The 18,518-nt window shown below is 36.9% G+C and overlaps 1 protein-coding gene across 3 annotated transcripts; it reads right to left on the minus strand.

Moving 5' to 3' along the window:
- Positions 1–1,014: 1,014 nt before the first annotated feature.
- Positions 1,015–18,033, minus strand: Rab19 (RAS oncogene family member Rab19). Of its 3 annotated transcripts, none has more exons than XM_067133698.1 (6): positions 17,982–18,033; positions 14,829–15,084; positions 10,361–10,445; positions 9,555–9,653; positions 8,887–9,044; positions 1,015–7,923 (listed from the first exon to the last, which is right to left on the minus strand). In XM_067133698.1, exons 2-6 carry the CDS (start codon positions 15,036–15,038, stop codon positions 7,816–7,818), a joined length of 660 nt encoding a protein of 219 aa, XP_066989799.1. In that variant the 5' UTR covers positions 15,039–15,084; positions 17,982–18,033; the 3' UTR covers positions 1,015–7,815. The 3 variants fall into 3 exon arrangements, with proteins under 3 accessions (XP_066989799.1, XP_066989798.1, XP_066989801.1); XM_067133697.1 differs by having other exon boundaries at positions 17,934–18,028; XM_067133700.1 differs by lacking the exon at positions 17,982–18,033 and adding an exon at positions 15,724–15,875.
- Between the last annotated feature and the right edge of the window lie 485 nt (positions 18,034–18,518).

The raw sequence follows: 18,518 nt of genomic DNA on the forward strand, positions 1-18,518 counted from the left end.
ACAGAGTCATGGGTCACTCCGAGTTATCAATTAAAAATATCTGATGCAGCTGCTTGGAATTCTTGGATTTTTTAGCTGCTGTGGTTAAATCTCAGAATATCACTGGAGGATGCTAGTACTACATGATTGGATTATGCTCATATATAACAGAGAAACAAGGAAAACTTATCGGATCCTCCACCAATGCAGTTGTCTGGCCAATTATCAAAATCAACTAAAATATGTCACATTCTGTTTTCTAGATTGGCTGCATACCACCAAAAACTGACAGACACAGTACAAATGTAAGGCAACTGCATACCTGGCAACAATGACAGAGTGTATAAAGTTAAGGCCATCAGAACACAGGGTTCCTACAGAAACTAGCTGGCATCACAGAGATCCTTGATAGCTAAATTCCAACAACAAAGATACATTTGTGGGAAGGGGAGTGCTATCTGCTCTGAGGTTATCTCTTGTACCTCACCTTCCGCAGGTCTGTTACTCTTCGTTGCATCATTACACGTCAGGAAGGTCTACGAAATAAAAAGAAAGCAGTGCCCTCACATCAAGTCCCAAGGTACCATACTGGGCAAAAGAGAAACATCACCCAATTCCTAAGGTTTGTTCAAGGAAAAAGCATTGCAACCTCCGTGAACATCTTGGGCAGAGATTTTCCCAAAATGCAACAGGACAAATTGGAAGACCCCACAATTTTCTTTCCCTGGTAAAGAATGAGAAACATTTCACTCTCTGCCTCTTGTTTCTTGGGTATGTGAAGACTGTTAGTATATGCTATCAATACAAATCGAGAACGACGACGGCAATGGAACTGACTGATGAACTCTTGAGGAAGAGCTGGCATTTTCATCACTATTGTTACTACAGCTTGTTGTCAAGTGCATCTTGCAGATAAAGCCCAAGACCTCTGAAATCTTGTTTAGAACTCACAGTCTTAATGAAAATAAAGATGAAACTTACAAAATGAACAAACCAAACATACAAAACTACTGGGCATAAGGAATTAAAAAGACATTTTAAACATTGTTACATAGCTTGAACATATATTTCAAAGTACTTCATATACAGTCTATGAGATTAAAAACTCTTTTTACATGGTACAAAGAGTCATTTCTTAAAATACAATATACACGATAAAAATAGCAATAACTGTTTCGATAAAAATAGGATGCTGTAATGTTATTTGCTTCTTACGCTTATTGGAGATAATTCACGCTTACCGTAAATATCACATACCTTGAAACTCGGACGTCAGTAACCAGTACCACTCAGATCAACATGATATCAGACCCTACGAAATGGAGCTAGTATAAAATACTAGTCCAAGGTTAAGTGTTACTGAGATGCACAATCCCTCTGCAGTCTGGTTTAAGCGGCAATAAATCATGTCTAAAGCCATTAGTTTACCTAAATTGTACTGACTCCCAATAATGCTTGGGACTACCATGCAAAACCTTTTTTGGACAATTAAAAATTGTTAATGAAGAGAGAAAATTTTCCTCTAGAGATTCAGAGGAAATATACTCCAAATTATGAACTACAAGCGCTTTCACTGGACGTCATCACATCAGAACAATAACTTATCATCGTAGCAAAAATTTCAACCAAAGAACAAAGGCAACATTCTATCTCACAGTTGGTCCTCCAAATGATATGCTCTTACATGTAAGTGGTAAGTGGGACAAGACAGGGTTGGAGAAGTTGGACAACTAGGTGAAAAACAATTGTCACTGAAAAGTAGAGATGGCAAAGCCTCCAGGGGCCTGAGGGTTTAGTGCAAAGAATCTTGATTGCTGCTTCCTACATGCAGCATATAAGTCGACAATGTCAAAGTCAATAGTTTACTTTGGGGAAGGTGGGGGCTGTAGGTTACTGTCAAGTAGTTTTACCAGACCACTGAGCTAGACTATATAGCCCTCGCGAGGCTGGTTGGCTGTTGGAGGGGGCACCACTTGTTAGCAGCGCATATCATGTTATAGATGATAATGAAATTCTTTGCAGCATTATCCCTTTGGCCCCAGGTATGTTACTCTCTCTCTTTTAAACCTTGCCTTGCCTCTTCACTTAGCTGTCCGACTTTAACTTCTTTGCTCCAATCTTCACACCTAGATTAAGAACAAATCCTTCTGGGATGCCCAATATCAGTCCAGAAATAAGAATATGCAGTCCTGTTCACTTACTTTACATTACTAATAAAAATAAACGTCCCAACCAAGGAGCAATTACAACAATAGCACTCTCAGGGGTTCTAGAAAATTAACTTTTTTCAGGTAATATTTTCAAAGTCGTAATTTGTTGCATATGTTTACCCCCCTCAACATGCATATCAAGACGATGAAATTCTTCATGCAGTGCTAAAAGTTGCAACAAAATTTGATCATCCACAACCCTCTCACACCCATTGATATTACTTGTGGCAAAAGGATTGCCGAACCCTTGAAAAAAAGTGACGTCGAACCCTTGACGAAAGTGACGTCAAAATATCAAATACAGTATACCTGAACCTTGCAGTGAAATTACGTAAAGTACCAAAACCTCTTCAATTCGGCATGATTGATAGCTACACCTATAATTCTCATGCAAAATAAGCATCCAATAAAACAAGTATCAGTGATTAATATTTTCAACTCCTAATGTTAAACATTGTACAACTTTTTTCTTATTGGCTTTTGAGATTTGTTTTAAATAAAATTGTTCAAACAAATACAAGAAGTGTACAAAAAAATACTTCTAAAAATATTAAATACATTGGTTATGACAAGATCTAATGATAAGTACTAAACAAAAATAACTGATCTCGCTAATATCATGTACACTGCACTCTGCCTTATAAGTACTTTTTATATTCCTGCAAAATAACAACTCAGAGCAAAGTTTTTACCGAAAATACTATACAAAGGCACTACTTGTGCTACATCAAGACACTTAACCTCGTAAGTTTATATAACTGATCACTGGCCCCACACACACACAGTCAAATAAAAAAAAATTTGACATTCAACGCTTGAACTAAGAACAAAAAATGTTTTAATATTTCCATATAATTAATGCTAATGAGCTATATTCATCACATACATTAATAAGCCTTGAGATTCTCTTGTGCACCTACAGTAAAAAGCATTTTCTTTTTCTAGTAAACTAAAATCTAGATTAAACAACTCTCGTATTAGAATTATCATCAACATGACTAAAATAACTTTACACTTATTATTCTATACCCTTCAACAAAGGGCTCTAATTTGGAAAAATATACAATGATGAAGATACTGTACACTAAACCAAATGGACTACAGTATACTGTACAAAGAACAAATGTTCTGAACGTTTTCTCTGGTTTGCCATGGGGTTGGATGTCCTAACCCTGAAATTAGCAATTCTGTAATGATAACGGATTATTTGCAGTGCAAAATACATTAACTAAAATAGGTAACCATTATCTAGCTTCCACATAATCATAAACACTTACAAGAATTTATAAAATATCGATACAGTATGCGAAAATAAGTGCTGAAAACAAAAGGTTCGGTAAAGTTATTTACAAGGCTAGCATAAAATACTCTCGAGTTGTCTGTTTTCTCTATAAGCTCGACTATGCTATCTGAAGCCAACTTTCTCAACTACTGTATGGTATGTATAAAAGAAAAGTTGTTTGTAGTTTTAAAAGTTCACCTTGTCATCTCCCAAATTCATCAGTAGGTACATTGTGTTACATATTTTAAGTGTTAATTCATTCAAGGTTCTCTAACTATGATTGTTATGGAGTGTACTTCTATATATTTTCTCGCTTTCAAATGTACAAAACTTGATACAACTAACCTTACTCATCACTTTCAATTAAATCTAAGCTTAATATGACAAGGAGGCCTCTTCAACAAAATCTCTTAAATTATTCAATAAACAACAAAAGACAAAACTATACACGTTGCTTGTTTCATATTACTATTACATATTCATCACCCAACTCAATTCCTGGAACTATCTGAGCCTCAGTGCCTGGGTTTTGATCCTACATCAATACATCCACCCTTCCTCTCAAATTCTCATCCTAAATACATTATAAAAGAAAAGCATAAATCTGCAGTGAAAAGGAGTTTTTAACAGTGGCTAAACACACGAATATGTGACAGTTTAAATGGCATCTAGATAATTAAACTGAAAACCTTGACTACATATATTTCCTCTCCAATCATACTTTGTCACTTATCCAATGCTTATTCATGAAATATACCAAAACAACCCTCTAAACTTACCAGTTTATACAACATTAAAGCTTAACTGTTGTGCTTAAGTCTTGCATCATAAGTAGGTACAAACTCATTTGACCATCAGACTCCCTCCACCCACTCAAATGGCAAGACTTAGGACACTAACAATCCCAGCTCTAGTAAGGCTTGAACCCCGGCCCTTGAAAAAGCATGAGCATCGATACCTACTAAAGGAGACCTGTAATCGTGGATGATCCCAAGTGACAATCAAATACCTCTAAATCATGGTTTGTTTACAATTTAAGGTAATACAGGAGTCCCATGAACCTATTCCTGTATAAGTACCGTTATTCACTTGTCATGAAAGAATGATCTACACAGCTAGTTTGGATGGAGAATAGATTATAAACAAAAAGGTCCTACAATTATGATTCCTTATGTCAATATTTTCTGCAAGATTCCAGTGAGGAGGAACACTGTAATTCCTTAAAATAACGTTATACTCTTACATGAAAAGCATACAATGCACCAGCATTTCGAGATACGATACCATTAACTAGAAGATTGTCCTCTGTGCACTTAAGGGTAGAAATAGGGTACAAGCTCTTAAGCAGACTGTAATGAGAGAGAACTCTAAGTGATATATCTTACCAGCTACTCATTCTGTTCACAACAACTGCCTTTCACACATCCAAACATCATCCATTACTGTCAGGATTTGCACCTAGGCTTGATTAAAATGACACAGGAGATTAATGAACTGCTGTTAGCAAGTGTCATGCTTTCTGAAAAGAAAGTCAAGGTTGCTACAGCATCTACAGAACCTTCAGTTACTACTGCACATTGTCTTTCTTGTCAAATCATCAGCCCGCATCCATTAGCTTCCACACCATTCATCAACTGCTGTGATACCAGCATTCGCATTCGTTCAAACTACTGTCAAACTCTGCACGGCATTAATACACTCTCCTACATTAATCATGTTTGGAACTTTTCAATCTCTTAGAACCAAGTTAAAGTTACAATTACAGCTGAGCTTTCATATGGCCAGCTCTAGTTGGCATCATGGAACACTGTACCTGATGATGTCTGCAATAAGCATGAAAAAGTAAAACATACAGTAATAGCTACATAAAGCTCCTGGTTACTGCCAAGGAATGAATACAGGTAAGTGTACCAATGCTACAGGAAGGTATGAAGAGCAAAGAAAACTTTAACAATAACAATATCTGAAAATACAATAATTTAACCAGGCCATTTAATCAAATTGTTTTCTAAACACCTGAAGGGTATCCGAAATGCTTCGTTCTTGAAAATGTAATGAGCAGAGGAAACCAAACATCTATAAGTGACCATCAATCTTGCCATTCTATCCACTACCGATGAAATGTTATACATTTTAAAACTGCAATTAGTATAACTGTACAACAAGAAAATGAACAATACTGGTATTTCCCTCACCATGAACAAAATAATCAAGTATGGAATTCTAACACGTCAACTTAATTAGATGCCTACAGCAGAGATTCAAATTTGCAGAAAATTAATACTGTACACTCATTACAAAAAAGACTTTAACAACAAACTGCTGTACTGGACAACAGAAGATGAAAGCACATAATAAATAGTAACAAAAATGAGTTGGTAAAACACAAAAAATACATGTGGTACACATAACAAAACAAAATGGTTTCTTGTCCTGTATGGACTGACAATTCTGGACAACACCTTGATGTTTATGAACACACTGATAAATACTACCAAACATGTTCACAAGTTACACGAAACAAATCCAGGATGTTCATAAGATAGACAAAGCAAATAGGCTCTTCACAATATCATAACGAAAGGAAAAAATTAAGTCAACGCTCCCTCATCTCTCTTGAGCACAGTGGCTACGCAGCGCCACTGAACTACACAACAGGAATTCTCACTCGTTTCAGCCTCGCCTAACACTGATAACAATGGTACCGTACAGTAAGCAGTCCCCGGGTTACGTCAGACTCGTAAGATCAGAATGAACTTGCGGTGCTTTTCAAATGTACAGTATACATCAGCGGATGTTTCAAAACTACATTGTTTCAGTCTTACAGTGCCGTAAGTGATGAAAGACTGGAACTAGTTTCTGAGCGTGTAGCTGACCGGACAATGACTACCCTAGTCTCTCTCGTGGGGCAGCAATACCAAACAAAGGCCTTACTCGCGTGTTTGCGTGTTCATCATTTTTTTTAATTTTATAAATTTTTTAATACAGTTTTCTGACTTTATCGTTTTCCGATTTCCATCGTGCCTCAGGAATGGAACTCCGATGTAAGTAGGGGACTGCCTGTACTCGTAAAACTGCAGACTGTATTAAAATAGTATAGAAATACTCGAATGTGCATAAGTCTTCTTTCCTCCCAAAACCCTGTATGTGGGGTCACAAGTTCTGCCTAAGAACTGAGAAAGAAGGCTCAGGGAGACAGTTCACTCTCTATATCAAAAGCCAGTGAAAGACAACTGCAGCATTGTGACTCAAAATTATTATAAGCTAATTTGACCAGACCCCTTAACCTCAAAGTTTCACATGACTGGCTTGTGACTGTCTAAAACTAGGTCCTTATAGCTAAAATCAATTCCCTTTGTTAAAATTTTGCACTAATGGAAAAGTCAATAATGTACTTATAAGTTGTACACAATTGGATACAGCTGACTGTGATCCTGACATGAGGAAGAATTATCCATAAAAGCAATTGAGTGCGTATTAGAACCAAAATCATTAGTGCACATAGGTCTGGGGATCTGCTTGTCAGGGATGAAAAATCTTTGTTTAGGGATGTTTTCATGAACTTCTAAAATAGGTAAGGTATTATCAACTCATTATTCCATTAGTGTGAAACTCAAAATTTTATATGTATCACAGTACTGAGTTTTGAGAACCTGGATGGAACGTCTGTAATTATCCTTTGAGACAAACATGGAAAAAATATAAAAGAATAAAGCTATGTTAATATCTGCCTTATACTAAGTGGTCCACTATTACAGATAATCTCCTTGTTTGTGTGTACGTAGTAAAATATTTTCCTTAACACCTGAAAGGGAAACCCTGATTCAGAATACAATTTGTAACGTTGAATTGCAGGTAATCACTGGATACATTACTTGCCAAAGAATCTTTTTGGCAAAATCATAAAAAAATACTTGCCTAAGAACCCTTCGATAAAATATGAATGATATAAAAAAATACTTGCCTAAGAACCCTTCGATAAAATATAAAATCATTCACAGAGTGTTTCAACCATGAAGCACAACCTTACACTTCAAAACATCATGAATCTCTCGTGCTTCTTAAAGTCACATAAAAAAATAAAGCAAAAAAGATTATCTTATGAAATACCGTGTATATGATTAACGCTACAAAAACTGAGACTGCTTTTGTGATTCCTAGATATTATCCGTGCCTTAGTTGCAGTACTGATACCTTGAGAAGACACTGTATTATTCAGAAGATGATATTGTTTCAAAAACTGAGACCTTATTGGAACAAACAAGATGAAACTCAAAATTAAACCTGTAAATAACTATTGCTGCTACAAATTCTAATTCGTCACGAAAAAACGTACGAGTGTAGTCATTGCGCGCACGGCAGAGAGCAGCGTGGCCACCTTTTCATCGACTCCGTATTTCCAAGCTTAATGTGATCTGGATGAAGCAAGTCGCGCAGGGAATCGTGACGACACTGAAACAAAACAAATGAGCATGAATACAGAATTCAAAACCACGAAAACAAAAGGTGCTTGCACAAGTCCCCTTAGATAGGGACACAGCTCGGTTTTATCAGTTTCATGTGATATAAATCTTTGCAAATATACATGCTGGGGTTCCTAGTTAGTCTGGATCTCTGAAGGTTTATTGTAGTTAAGAAGACAATGAGGTCTCATTGCCCTACTCTAAATATGCAAGCCCCCAAAGGATTGGTACTGAATGAAACTTAAAAATACAATAAAAGAGGGCTAAAGGTCCCATTAAGACCCAGAAAGTTTGACTGAAAAATAAAATGCAGAAAACAAAATAGTTGGGAGCTGCAGGGGTACAACAAAAACTCTTAGTAGTGTCTACAGTGTACCTTGTCAGTACACTGTAAGTGGTTCTAAATGTTCTTGGCAGTGTCCACAGAATTCCAGCATTCATTATCTAAGGTACTGTTTGGTTGAGCCAAGGGAAGACAACAAACCAGGTGAGAAAATTTTGTCAAGATTCCTGATGGCAAGTTCAACTCTATGAAGCTTCAATAGCTGTCTAATTCCCAAAGTCTATTGATAACTAACAGAAAAATGTTGACACAAATGACTGGTATCAGGCACTTAACTGAAGAATAATTATGTGGCTACCAATAGTAAAATGAAAGAACTGTTTACTTTGTGCTAAAGAGATCTGAAATAAAAAGGGAAACCGGGTTCCCTTGCTGTTAATCAATACTGTACTTATGACATTACAAAGCTCTCGAGCTTACTGGATCTCAGCTGCCTCTATTACAGGCAGGGATACAAACCTATCTTGCTAAGTACTCTCCACCAAAAGCAAATAAAGTACCTTTTTAACCAGAAAGTACATAGAACAGAAGATAAAGGACAGAAGGCATCAGAAATCTAGACACAATAAAGTGAAAGCCTGACAAACATAAAGATTTAGGAAAACTCACCTTCAATTCTGATGCTAGATGGGAGAAAGTGTCTTCAACATTTGTGTTATCCTTTGCTGAAACTTCCATAACTGTCATTATCTCGGGAACTATTTCACACATGGCCTCCGCTTCTTCAAACTCCACCTCCCTCAGTGTTTCAAGATCACACTTATTACCTGCGTGGAGTAAACAAAACAAGATTTACTAATAATTCATCTATGTAATGTAATTTAAGGCTATTCTGACAGAATTGAGCCCAGTGAGGGTCAGATGGTAATGCCTAGAGTTGTCTTGAATAACTAAATGAATTTCAGTACCCAAAGAACGACTGTCCAATTAAAAGTTTGTACAATATCAAAGACTAATGCAGCATAAAAGATAAATGGTAAGATATTACATAATACAGTTGGCTCAAAAGATTTTCCCATAAACCATAAGTGAAAATTAGGGCAAAAAGAAGTTAAAGTTAGACTGATAAGTAGAAAGATACCAAAAGCAAACAAGAATGCTACTAGGTATTAAAGGGGCACTGCAAAGATTAAGTTAGGCAAAATGCAAAATAGAAGGCACACCATAGGAATCAGTCTTCCATGGAGACCTTAGCCAATGCCAAAAGTGCATGCGGTGCCTCCCACAGGGGACACATATGGGTAAGTAACTACAGTAAGGAGTGCTCCTCTACTTACCTATTAGAATGATGGCAACCTGGGGATGTGTATACCTGCGAACTTCATCCATCCATCTTTGAACGCTCAGAAAGGATGATCTTTTGGTGATGTCATACACTGAAATCGGGGATAAAATAATTAAAAATCAAGGAATTGACCTCAAGACCTACAATCTGGGAAATGGTACAAAGGAAATGGTTAGAGTATATAAAGTACTTGGAAAATGTCACTGGCTTACCACCCCATGAATTGTCTAAATAAGAAAGACAGACCAAGACATTTTAATTGTTCTGAATACAACAAGACTTTAGGTAGTAAGCTGTTCAAGGGATTAACCATCAATTAATATACTTGAGGAAAATAAGATCCCTCTTGGACTGGGCCAGTATGAGTTTGGATCCCTCCCTATTGGTAAAACTCTTTCCCTTAGGCCCAGACATGCACTGAATAGTCTATAAAATTCTCAAAATGTCATTTTCCTTAAGCATTTGAAAACACCAAATATACTACATGGTTTTCATAACCACAGTGACATCTTACTTGGGAAAGGTCTGCAAACAAATTTTCTTTTGAAGTTAGAGCAGAAAACAAACAGGTTACAATGACAGAGCTGATCACTGACTGAAAACATTCACAAGAAAACACCTTGTACCTGGTATGGTCCTTGTTCTCGGACTAAACAAAGAAATACAACATCTTCCACAGGTAACAGAATTAAGTCACCTCAGGGGCTTTGAAAGTGATTACCTCATCTCCAGTAACACTAGTCACCTTCCCTTCAGCTATGCTCTGGGAGGTATGCAACAAAGAAAACTCTTCCTTACCAATAACTACTCCATTTGCTGACCGGTAATAGCTCTGCGTAATGGTGCGGAAGCGCTCCTGTCCTGCAGTGTCCCATATCTGGAGCTGAAAGAAATTTGCAAGATTTTATTACACACAACTACTAGCACAGCTTTATTATATGCCACTACTATCAACGTTATGCAGCCTTTTCAAAAAGTGACTTTGAATCTACTGTGTTCTGCAGAATGGCAATGCACCTGGACACTTGCTATTTTTCATGCCTCAAAAAATGTTATACTATTTATACAAGATTATTGTTATACTATTATTACTCAGTAGATGAAACCTATTCATATGGAACAAGCCCACCAAAGGGGCCACTGACTTGAAATTCAGGCTTCCAAAGAATATGGAGTTCATTGGGAAGAAGTAAGAGGAAGTAAAAGGAAATACAGAAAGAGATCCCACTTATTAAAAAAAATTAAATTCATTAATAAATCGGTAAACACATAAAAATGTATTAAAATGCAAGAAGAATAGTATTAGGGTAGTAATGCATTGCACTTTTGCTTGAACTTCTGAAGTTCCAATGGCGTGAGGAATAAAGGACCTCTGGAACCAAGAAGTTAGACAATGAGGCATATTTACTACATATTGATGCTGCTGTTCAGCAAATCTTGTTGCTCTCAGCAGATAAAGGGATCAGGGATCAATTGTGAAGGTAAAAGATCTCTGTTGAAATACAACTTATGAATACGTGACAAACATGAGACCATTTGTCGATGGTCTAAGTCGTGACCGCTGCTACAAGGAAACAGAAACCTACCACCACGAACCACTCTATCTAAAAAGAGAGAACTCTCTGGCAGAAGCAGACAATCCATACCAAAGAACAGTATTCCAGTAAAGGAAGTACAAATGACCTAAAACAGTTTGCACTGATTTTATCACTATTATACATATATGAGGCCTTTTGAACAATACCTAACTTTTGTTCGGCATTTGCTGAAACTTTCATTAAATGTTTCTCATAAGTTAGGTGTGAGTCAAAAGTTACCCCTAGATTAGTTAAAGCTTCAGACTCCATCAGCACAGTTCCATCCACCTGAAGGGGAGGATGGGGTGGGAAATCTGTATGAGATCTGCTAATCAACAGCGTTTTCATTTTACTGGAGTTCAGCCTCATACCCCACTGACTACTGTACACCATTCCCTCATCAGGTACACGTCCCGACTGAGGCTGAGGGCAGCTTCATTTCTCATAAGTGGAGACTTTACTACACCCACAAGTGTTGCATCATCGGCATACTGAACAATCTTGTTTTCCAGGCCAACAACCAGATCACTTGTACACAGTACACTGAAAATAACAGTGAACCAAGAACACTGCCCTGTGGAACTCCAGACACAACAGGTCTTGGTTTACTGAAGGTCCCGTCCAAAGTAACTGTGTAAGGAAATCTTGAAGTAATCCTAAAACATATGCACCCACTCCAAGATTCTGAAGTTTATGAATAAGTGCCTTGTGATTTAATAAGTCAAAAGCAGCACTAAAATCTATTTGAATTACTCTGTACTCAAAACCCTTAGGGTTCTCTCACAAATGGCATGTCAAGTCTGAAAGAGCATGGCCATCTGCTTCACTATCAGCTAACAATCCTTTAGATTCCACATACATATTTATAAAGTGGCTTAAAAATAAAGTTTTTCAGCAACTTTGGAGAGCACAGGGAGAATAGAGATTAGTCTGTAGCTACTGCATTCTGCAGATATGCCACTCTTTTGAACAGGCACTGTATTACTAAACTTGCGCTCATCCACAAAGATACTATGTCGACATAAAAATCTATAAAATCTAGTAATCTTGGGAGACAACAGACTAGAAACTTTTTTAAAAAATAAAGGGAAGAACCATCAGGATCTCCTTCACCCCCCAGCTATCAATATTATCCAGAATTTTAACATCCATGGAAATACAAATTTTGTACGAATAGGTTCAGGATGTCAAGTATCAGGGAGAGGGACATCCTCAGCTGATTGCTTAGCTTCAAAAGCTCGATGAAGCAGTTCAGCCTTTTCCCTAGGGCCGGTAACCAATCTACCATCATCTGTTAGTAGAGGTGGAATGGATGACAAGCCTGAGCCAAAGATAGATGATGCCAATTTGGTCCACTACAGATGACGCTGAGTAATTCCTTCAAGTTTCCTCTTCAAGTTCTATTCCCAGCACAGTGAGCCTCAACAAAAATGGTGTAATTTTCATTTGAACAATTTTGTCTCCATGCACTGAATTTGGTCTGTCTGTCATGGTAGGCTTGTCTACATGTATCTCAAACCATGGCTGGTCATTTGTCCTAAATTTGATGACCTATCTAGGGAAATATCTTATTGAAATAACCAGCAGCATTTCATTTAACTTCTTCAAATCAGGATCTAACATAGCATCTGAAATATTAAGTGCCTGACACTGTTTTTTCAATGGTAGAGTTAAGAATATACTGACTGACAGATGTGTCCATTTAATGGTGCAATGATCAGAAGTGCCTATATATTCACAGACACTGGGCTTGACAATACAGTAGCTGGAACATCTGTGAATATGAGGTCTAATCTATTACCAGAAATGTGCATGGGTTCCTCAATTAGCTGGACAAAATCAGAGGATACACAGAACTCAAGAGCAGACCGGCCATGTTGATCTGTGGAATTTGAATTTAGCCACTCACTGCGCTCTGCATTACAGTCTCCACAAATGACAAAAGAAGCTTTTGAATCCTGTGACTGAGCCATGCTAATCCTTTCCAAAAGCATCACATGCAGAATCATTGATATTTGGATTGCAGTAAACAGCAAATATGTAAGCACTGTAGAACTCACTGAAAATTTTAAAAAAAAGAACCAAAGAACTTCATGGCAACTACACTCCAAATTTTTCTGACGATAAATAGGTTGTCCGGACTTGGTGACTACAGCCATAACGGTACCTTGCGTATGTGGGATGTTGCGACAACAAATAAAACCAGGGCCATCAAACCCCAGGATTAAAAAAAAAACCTTTGACTTGTTACTACTTGCAAGTCTCAGATAAAACATCAAATTGTAGTTACCGGTACAACTCTGGAGGTCAAGATAATTTGACCTTAAACCCCGGAATATTTTAGTAAAAGTACTTTGCAATTTTTCTTACTGTAATGAGTAACAGGCCCAGGGTTCAGCTTGATGTCTCCCAAAAGAATTAAAATTAACAACATAAAATCAGTATCAAAACCAATTAATACTGACCCATAACAACAGTAACATTGCAAGAATCAACAGAACAATACCATTAACAACAACAGTATTTACATTATTTACAAAAATTCTGTTGTGAATTTTAATAAACGTCACCATACGTCATTGAAAAAATGCCGGAAGCAACTGGTCGACAAGGTGGGGCCAACAGACCTTGTAGGGCAAAAGGAATCTGCCAGGTTTGCCACAACAACTGGGGGAGGACAGTCAGGATGGATTTAGAAGTAAAGCACTCAGAAGGAAAAGATTAGGTAAAGACGAAGGCACCATCCTGATAATCCACCAAGCAACTTTTGCTTTTTCATCAGCCTGTCCTACACACTTTTTGAAAAGCAGGAAAGTGAATGAAAAAGAGGATAAATGCCTGATTGTACCCTCAGGCAAGGGAACTCAAACCCAAGACCATGGAAGGCCATGGTACAATGGCGATGGCACAGTCCAAGGTTGGAGAACAAGGTTTGTATTCAGAGCAGCCTTCTCTTAGAAGGGTTGCCTACCAGGGGTAAAGAGTCCCTTTTACCCACTGGTTTGATTTCGGAGTGTCCTTCTGGAAGAGTTGCCTGACAAGGCTGAAGGTTTCTACCCTAACTCGTGTAGGCAGGGACGTCACACCCTGAAGTGAATGTCGCTAAGGAAAGTCACATTAACCCACTACCACAACCCAAATAAAAAGTGATAAAACAGTAAACAAATGCAAAATCTAACCCACTGTTCAAACTACTGTAATGCTACAAATGCAATAAAGTTAAAAAGGCTTCTCTTATTCATGGCATTACAAATAAAATTTCAAAAAAATGGTCACAATAACTATGTAATATTTATTTACTTAAAACATTAATGGGTGATATACTTTGGTAACATATTATACTATACATATGTATTTAATTTTTTTTTGTGCAGAATCCAAAGGAACAAGTAACTTGAATAATTCTTCTAGTCGAAAGAAGACAAGATAAGGAAACGGAAGATAGGTGGGGCCTGACTACATAGGAATATGGTCCAATGGTTGGAAACCTAAGCTGTCATCTGTAAGACTGCAAACTGTATTCCCAAAAGGCTCCTTATCTAGAACCAGATCTCTGAAAATTTAATCCTCTGTTGACATTCAAAAGGCCCAACTTTGGCCAAATTTTTTAAGATCAATCAATAACTTTTTATGTAATCCTGTGAACCAACAGAGTGAACAAATGACATAATCTGTAACTAGCACTTTACCTTGACCTTTTTGTTGTCAACAGTCACAGTCTTCATGGAGAAGTCGACGCCAATGGTATTTCCGTGTCTCTCTACGTACATGCCAGACTTGAACCTTTGCACGACGCATGTCTTGCCAACACCGCAATCACCAATAACCACAATTTTGAATAAAAAGTCAAATTGATCATCAGCTGCATTGTTTGTATTGAAGGACTGTGTAGTCGTCATTTTGTGGCTCTATGACTTATGGTGCTGATAAGAGATTTTTCAAAACCTGATGGAATAAAAATAATATATAACCTAAACAAATTCAACATTTTACAGAAAAAATATATCATTAAACAAAAAGTAAATTTTTTTTTTTCAATTAAACAGACCCATAAAAAATTCGAGTTCCCTATCAGTAGAAAAAATAATTCATCAACATTCTAACTTCCAAACCATCAATAGCTGCACTGGATGTATGCAATAGTGCACATACTTCTAATAAGTAGTAAATAAATATAAAGGAAAAACATTTTTTTTTAACCATTTACAAGCATACAAGTCTTCTGATAAGGGTAACAATTTTTCTCATGAAAATAAGGGAAAGGAAAAATAATCAAATGAAGACACTCAATTTCATGTTCTAATTTACATTATGAGTTTTTTATTCAGACCACAAAGTTCCATGCCTAGACCCCTGTACAGCCCATCCTAAAGGATTCTGTTGTAAAATAAAGGGTTGTTTAGGGATTGAAACATACAACAACATTGAGATTTAACAGTTACAGGTGGGAAAAGACCCAAAGAAATGGATGAAAAGCAAAATGCAACCAAGCTAGGGCCAAAGGGACATTAGAACAAATCTTAAGAATGTGAGTGGAATATTTTGCTGTTAACTCTTTGGTTATTCCCTGTGGTCTCCTCTCACCTAATTGTCCAGCTTCTTGAACTCTTGTTTTATTTCTGTTTTCTATCTATAACCAAATCCTTTGGACATACTTAAGAGAATCTAGAAATCACTCCCAATCAGTGACACTCCCACACACAAACTACGCTAATCTTTCTCTGGGGTAAACTACGCTAATCTTTCTCTGGGGTATATGTGCACTAAAAAGATGAAACAACAGCCTACTTTAGCAGGTTTAAGTTCTGTCACAAACCAACTAGGGCAGGTCTATGTAAATCTAGTTGCAACAACTGACAGAAATGGCTAGGAGGAATGGAAACTGAGGGTAAGCTGAAACAAGTCAACAATGCGTCGAAGTTTCTTCAGCACAATTGAGTTTTCTGTACGGTGTATAATAAAGGCCACCGAAAATATATCTATCTTTTGGTGGTCTTGGTATAATGCTGTGTGAGCTGCAGCCCCGTGGTGGCCTGTCCTATACTGTTGCCAGATGCATGATTATGGCTAACTTTAACCTTAAATAAAATAAAAGCTACTGAGGCTAGAGGGTTGCAATTTGGTATCTTTGATAATCGGAGGGTGGATGATCAACATACCAATTTGCAGCCCTCTAGTCTCAGTAGTTTATAAGATCTGCAGGCGGACAAAACAAACGAGGACACGAAAAGTGTGGACGGATGACAAAGCTGGAACAATAGTTTTCTTTTACAGAAAACTAAAAACTAAAAACTTATGCTTTCTAGGGTACGCACTTCATGCCTGCAATTGTCACCTGTACAGGGGCCCACAATATGCTACACCAATGCTTTACGCTTCCATTCTTTAAAGGCCAACTACTAAATCAAGATATATAACAAGATCCGGATTGAAGACTTACATTTTGAAAATTCACCTAAGCAAGTTGATAACCTAGTTTTTGATGCTTGTACAAATGTAAATTCAGTACTTATCTCACTTCCTCCTTGTGGTGAAAGTGCTCATATTAAACCTATTTCTATGGGTCTCAACCATGCTCAAAAGCATAATTAAACGGCATATTTCTAATCTAACCTAACCTAGGGTGCTGTGCCAAGAACAAAGTGCGTGTAAATATTCTGCAGTATTAATTTATTTGCTTTACATACAGCTTAGACTAGGTGCTGAATTTTCACTTTAATATCACACCCACTCCGCTGAGTGCAGGTTTAGTACCAACCTGTGGGAATGTAAATTAATATATAAACAACAGATGGTAAATGTCTCTGTAACGGGGAACTTGTGACAGATTTTATGATTTTTGTATCAAGCATTTTAATGAGAATTAAGACCACAGCATAAACATTCCAATATCAAGTTGTGGTATTAAAGTATGATAACACCAACTAGACTGACATCTATGAGTCATGGTCAGAAGATCCACTATAGTGGCGATCTTCCCTAGTGTTAGCCTGAGGTATATATCTAGCCCTACGCCAACCCTAGACCTGCCTAGGCTACGTGGCAAAAGTTCGAATTACGTTAGCCTACATAGTTTTGTACCCATTTCACCATCGACCAAAGACATTGGACTCTACACTAGACTGGGGTACTGATGTCAGTCATAGGGTACATGACGTCTGTTCATAGCCCAGTCAGCCTAGCCTAGCCTATCACTGCTGATGCTCTAAAATAACCTACCCTAGCCTAGATGGCTGTCAGTGTTGCCATTTCTATAATCATATAAAAAATATATGATAAAATCTATATATAACCTATAAATATATTGAATAGCTTTGCATATCCTGAAAGGACAATAGAAATCATCGAGGGAGAGAGATATCCCAAAGACATCTTACAATAGCCGTCTAACCATAAAATTGGGCGTAAAACAAATTAAAAAATTAAAATATATAACAAAATCTATATATATCTATAAATATGTCAAATAGCTTAGTGTATCCCGAAAGGACAATAGAAAAACATCGAGGAAGAGAGACATGCCTAAAACATCTTAAAATAGACCTCTAATCCTATAAATACACCTAAAACAAGATAAAAAAAATTACAATACATAATAAAATCTATAAATATCTATAAAAACATTCAATAGCTTAGCGTATCCCGAAAGCCCAACAGAAAGACATCGAGGGAGGGAGACATCCCTAAGACACCTTATAATAGCCCTCCATTCCTATAATTAAGCCTCAAACAACTCAAATAATTAATTATAAGAATATATTTATTCCAAATACATTCAAAAACACAAAACAAACACAAAACACGGAGAGAAAACAGAGAAAATCAACAGGTGGATCAGTTACGAGGGTTGGCGTCGATTCCTCGCGGTGGAATTTCGGGTCAGAATTCCCAGACAAAAACAAAACGAAGGTCGGTTCCACTTCACGGAATCTGTTCATGTATTGAGTATAATGTTTCTCTAAGTTTAAATCGGAAACTTTCGTTTATTATAATTGTATTTGGTGTGATTTGCATAATACTTTATGTGTTCTATTATAAAATAAATTCAGTTAATGTAATTTGCACAATACGTATCGGGGAGTTTTGTTTCTAAGGTGGTCAAGTTTGTTTGTTTTATGTGTTGCTTATAATGTTTCTCTAAGTTCAAATCAAAACTTTCGTTGATTTCAATTGCATTCAATGTAATTTTCACAATACGTTATGTGTCATAACATTCTTATAACATAAATTTAGTTTAATGTCATTTGCACAATAAGTATCGGAGAGTTTTGTTTCCGAGATCAAGTTTGTTTGTTTCATGTATTGCTTCTAATTTTTCTCTAAGTTCAAATCAAAACTTTCGTTTATTATAATTGCATTCAGTGTAATTTTCACAATAC

The sequence above is a fragment of the Macrobrachium rosenbergii genome, chromosome 34 (assembly GCF_040412425.1).
Source record: "Macrobrachium rosenbergii isolate ZJJX-2024 chromosome 34, ASM4041242v1, whole genome shotgun sequence".
NCBI classification, from domain to species: Eukaryota; Metazoa; Arthropoda; class Malacostraca; order Decapoda; family Palaemonidae; genus Macrobrachium; species Macrobrachium rosenbergii.

What these genes read in the sequence shown, in the direction of transcription:
- Rab19 (XM_067133698.1), bottom strand. Translation starts at nt 15,038, where the DNA reads ATGACGACTACACAGTCCTTCAATACAAACAATGCAGCTGATGATCAA. An exon ending in GGTTGCCATCATTCTAATAG is followed by an intron (nt 9,045 to 9,554) that starts GTAAGTAGAGGA and finishes TACTCCACGCAG; the next exon opens with GTAATAAGTGTGATCTTGAA. An exon ending in ATCTAGCATCAGAATTGAAG is followed by an intron (nt 7,924 to 8,886) that starts GTGAGTTTTCCT and finishes GTTTTGTTTCAG; the next exon opens with TGTCGTCACGATTCCCTGCG.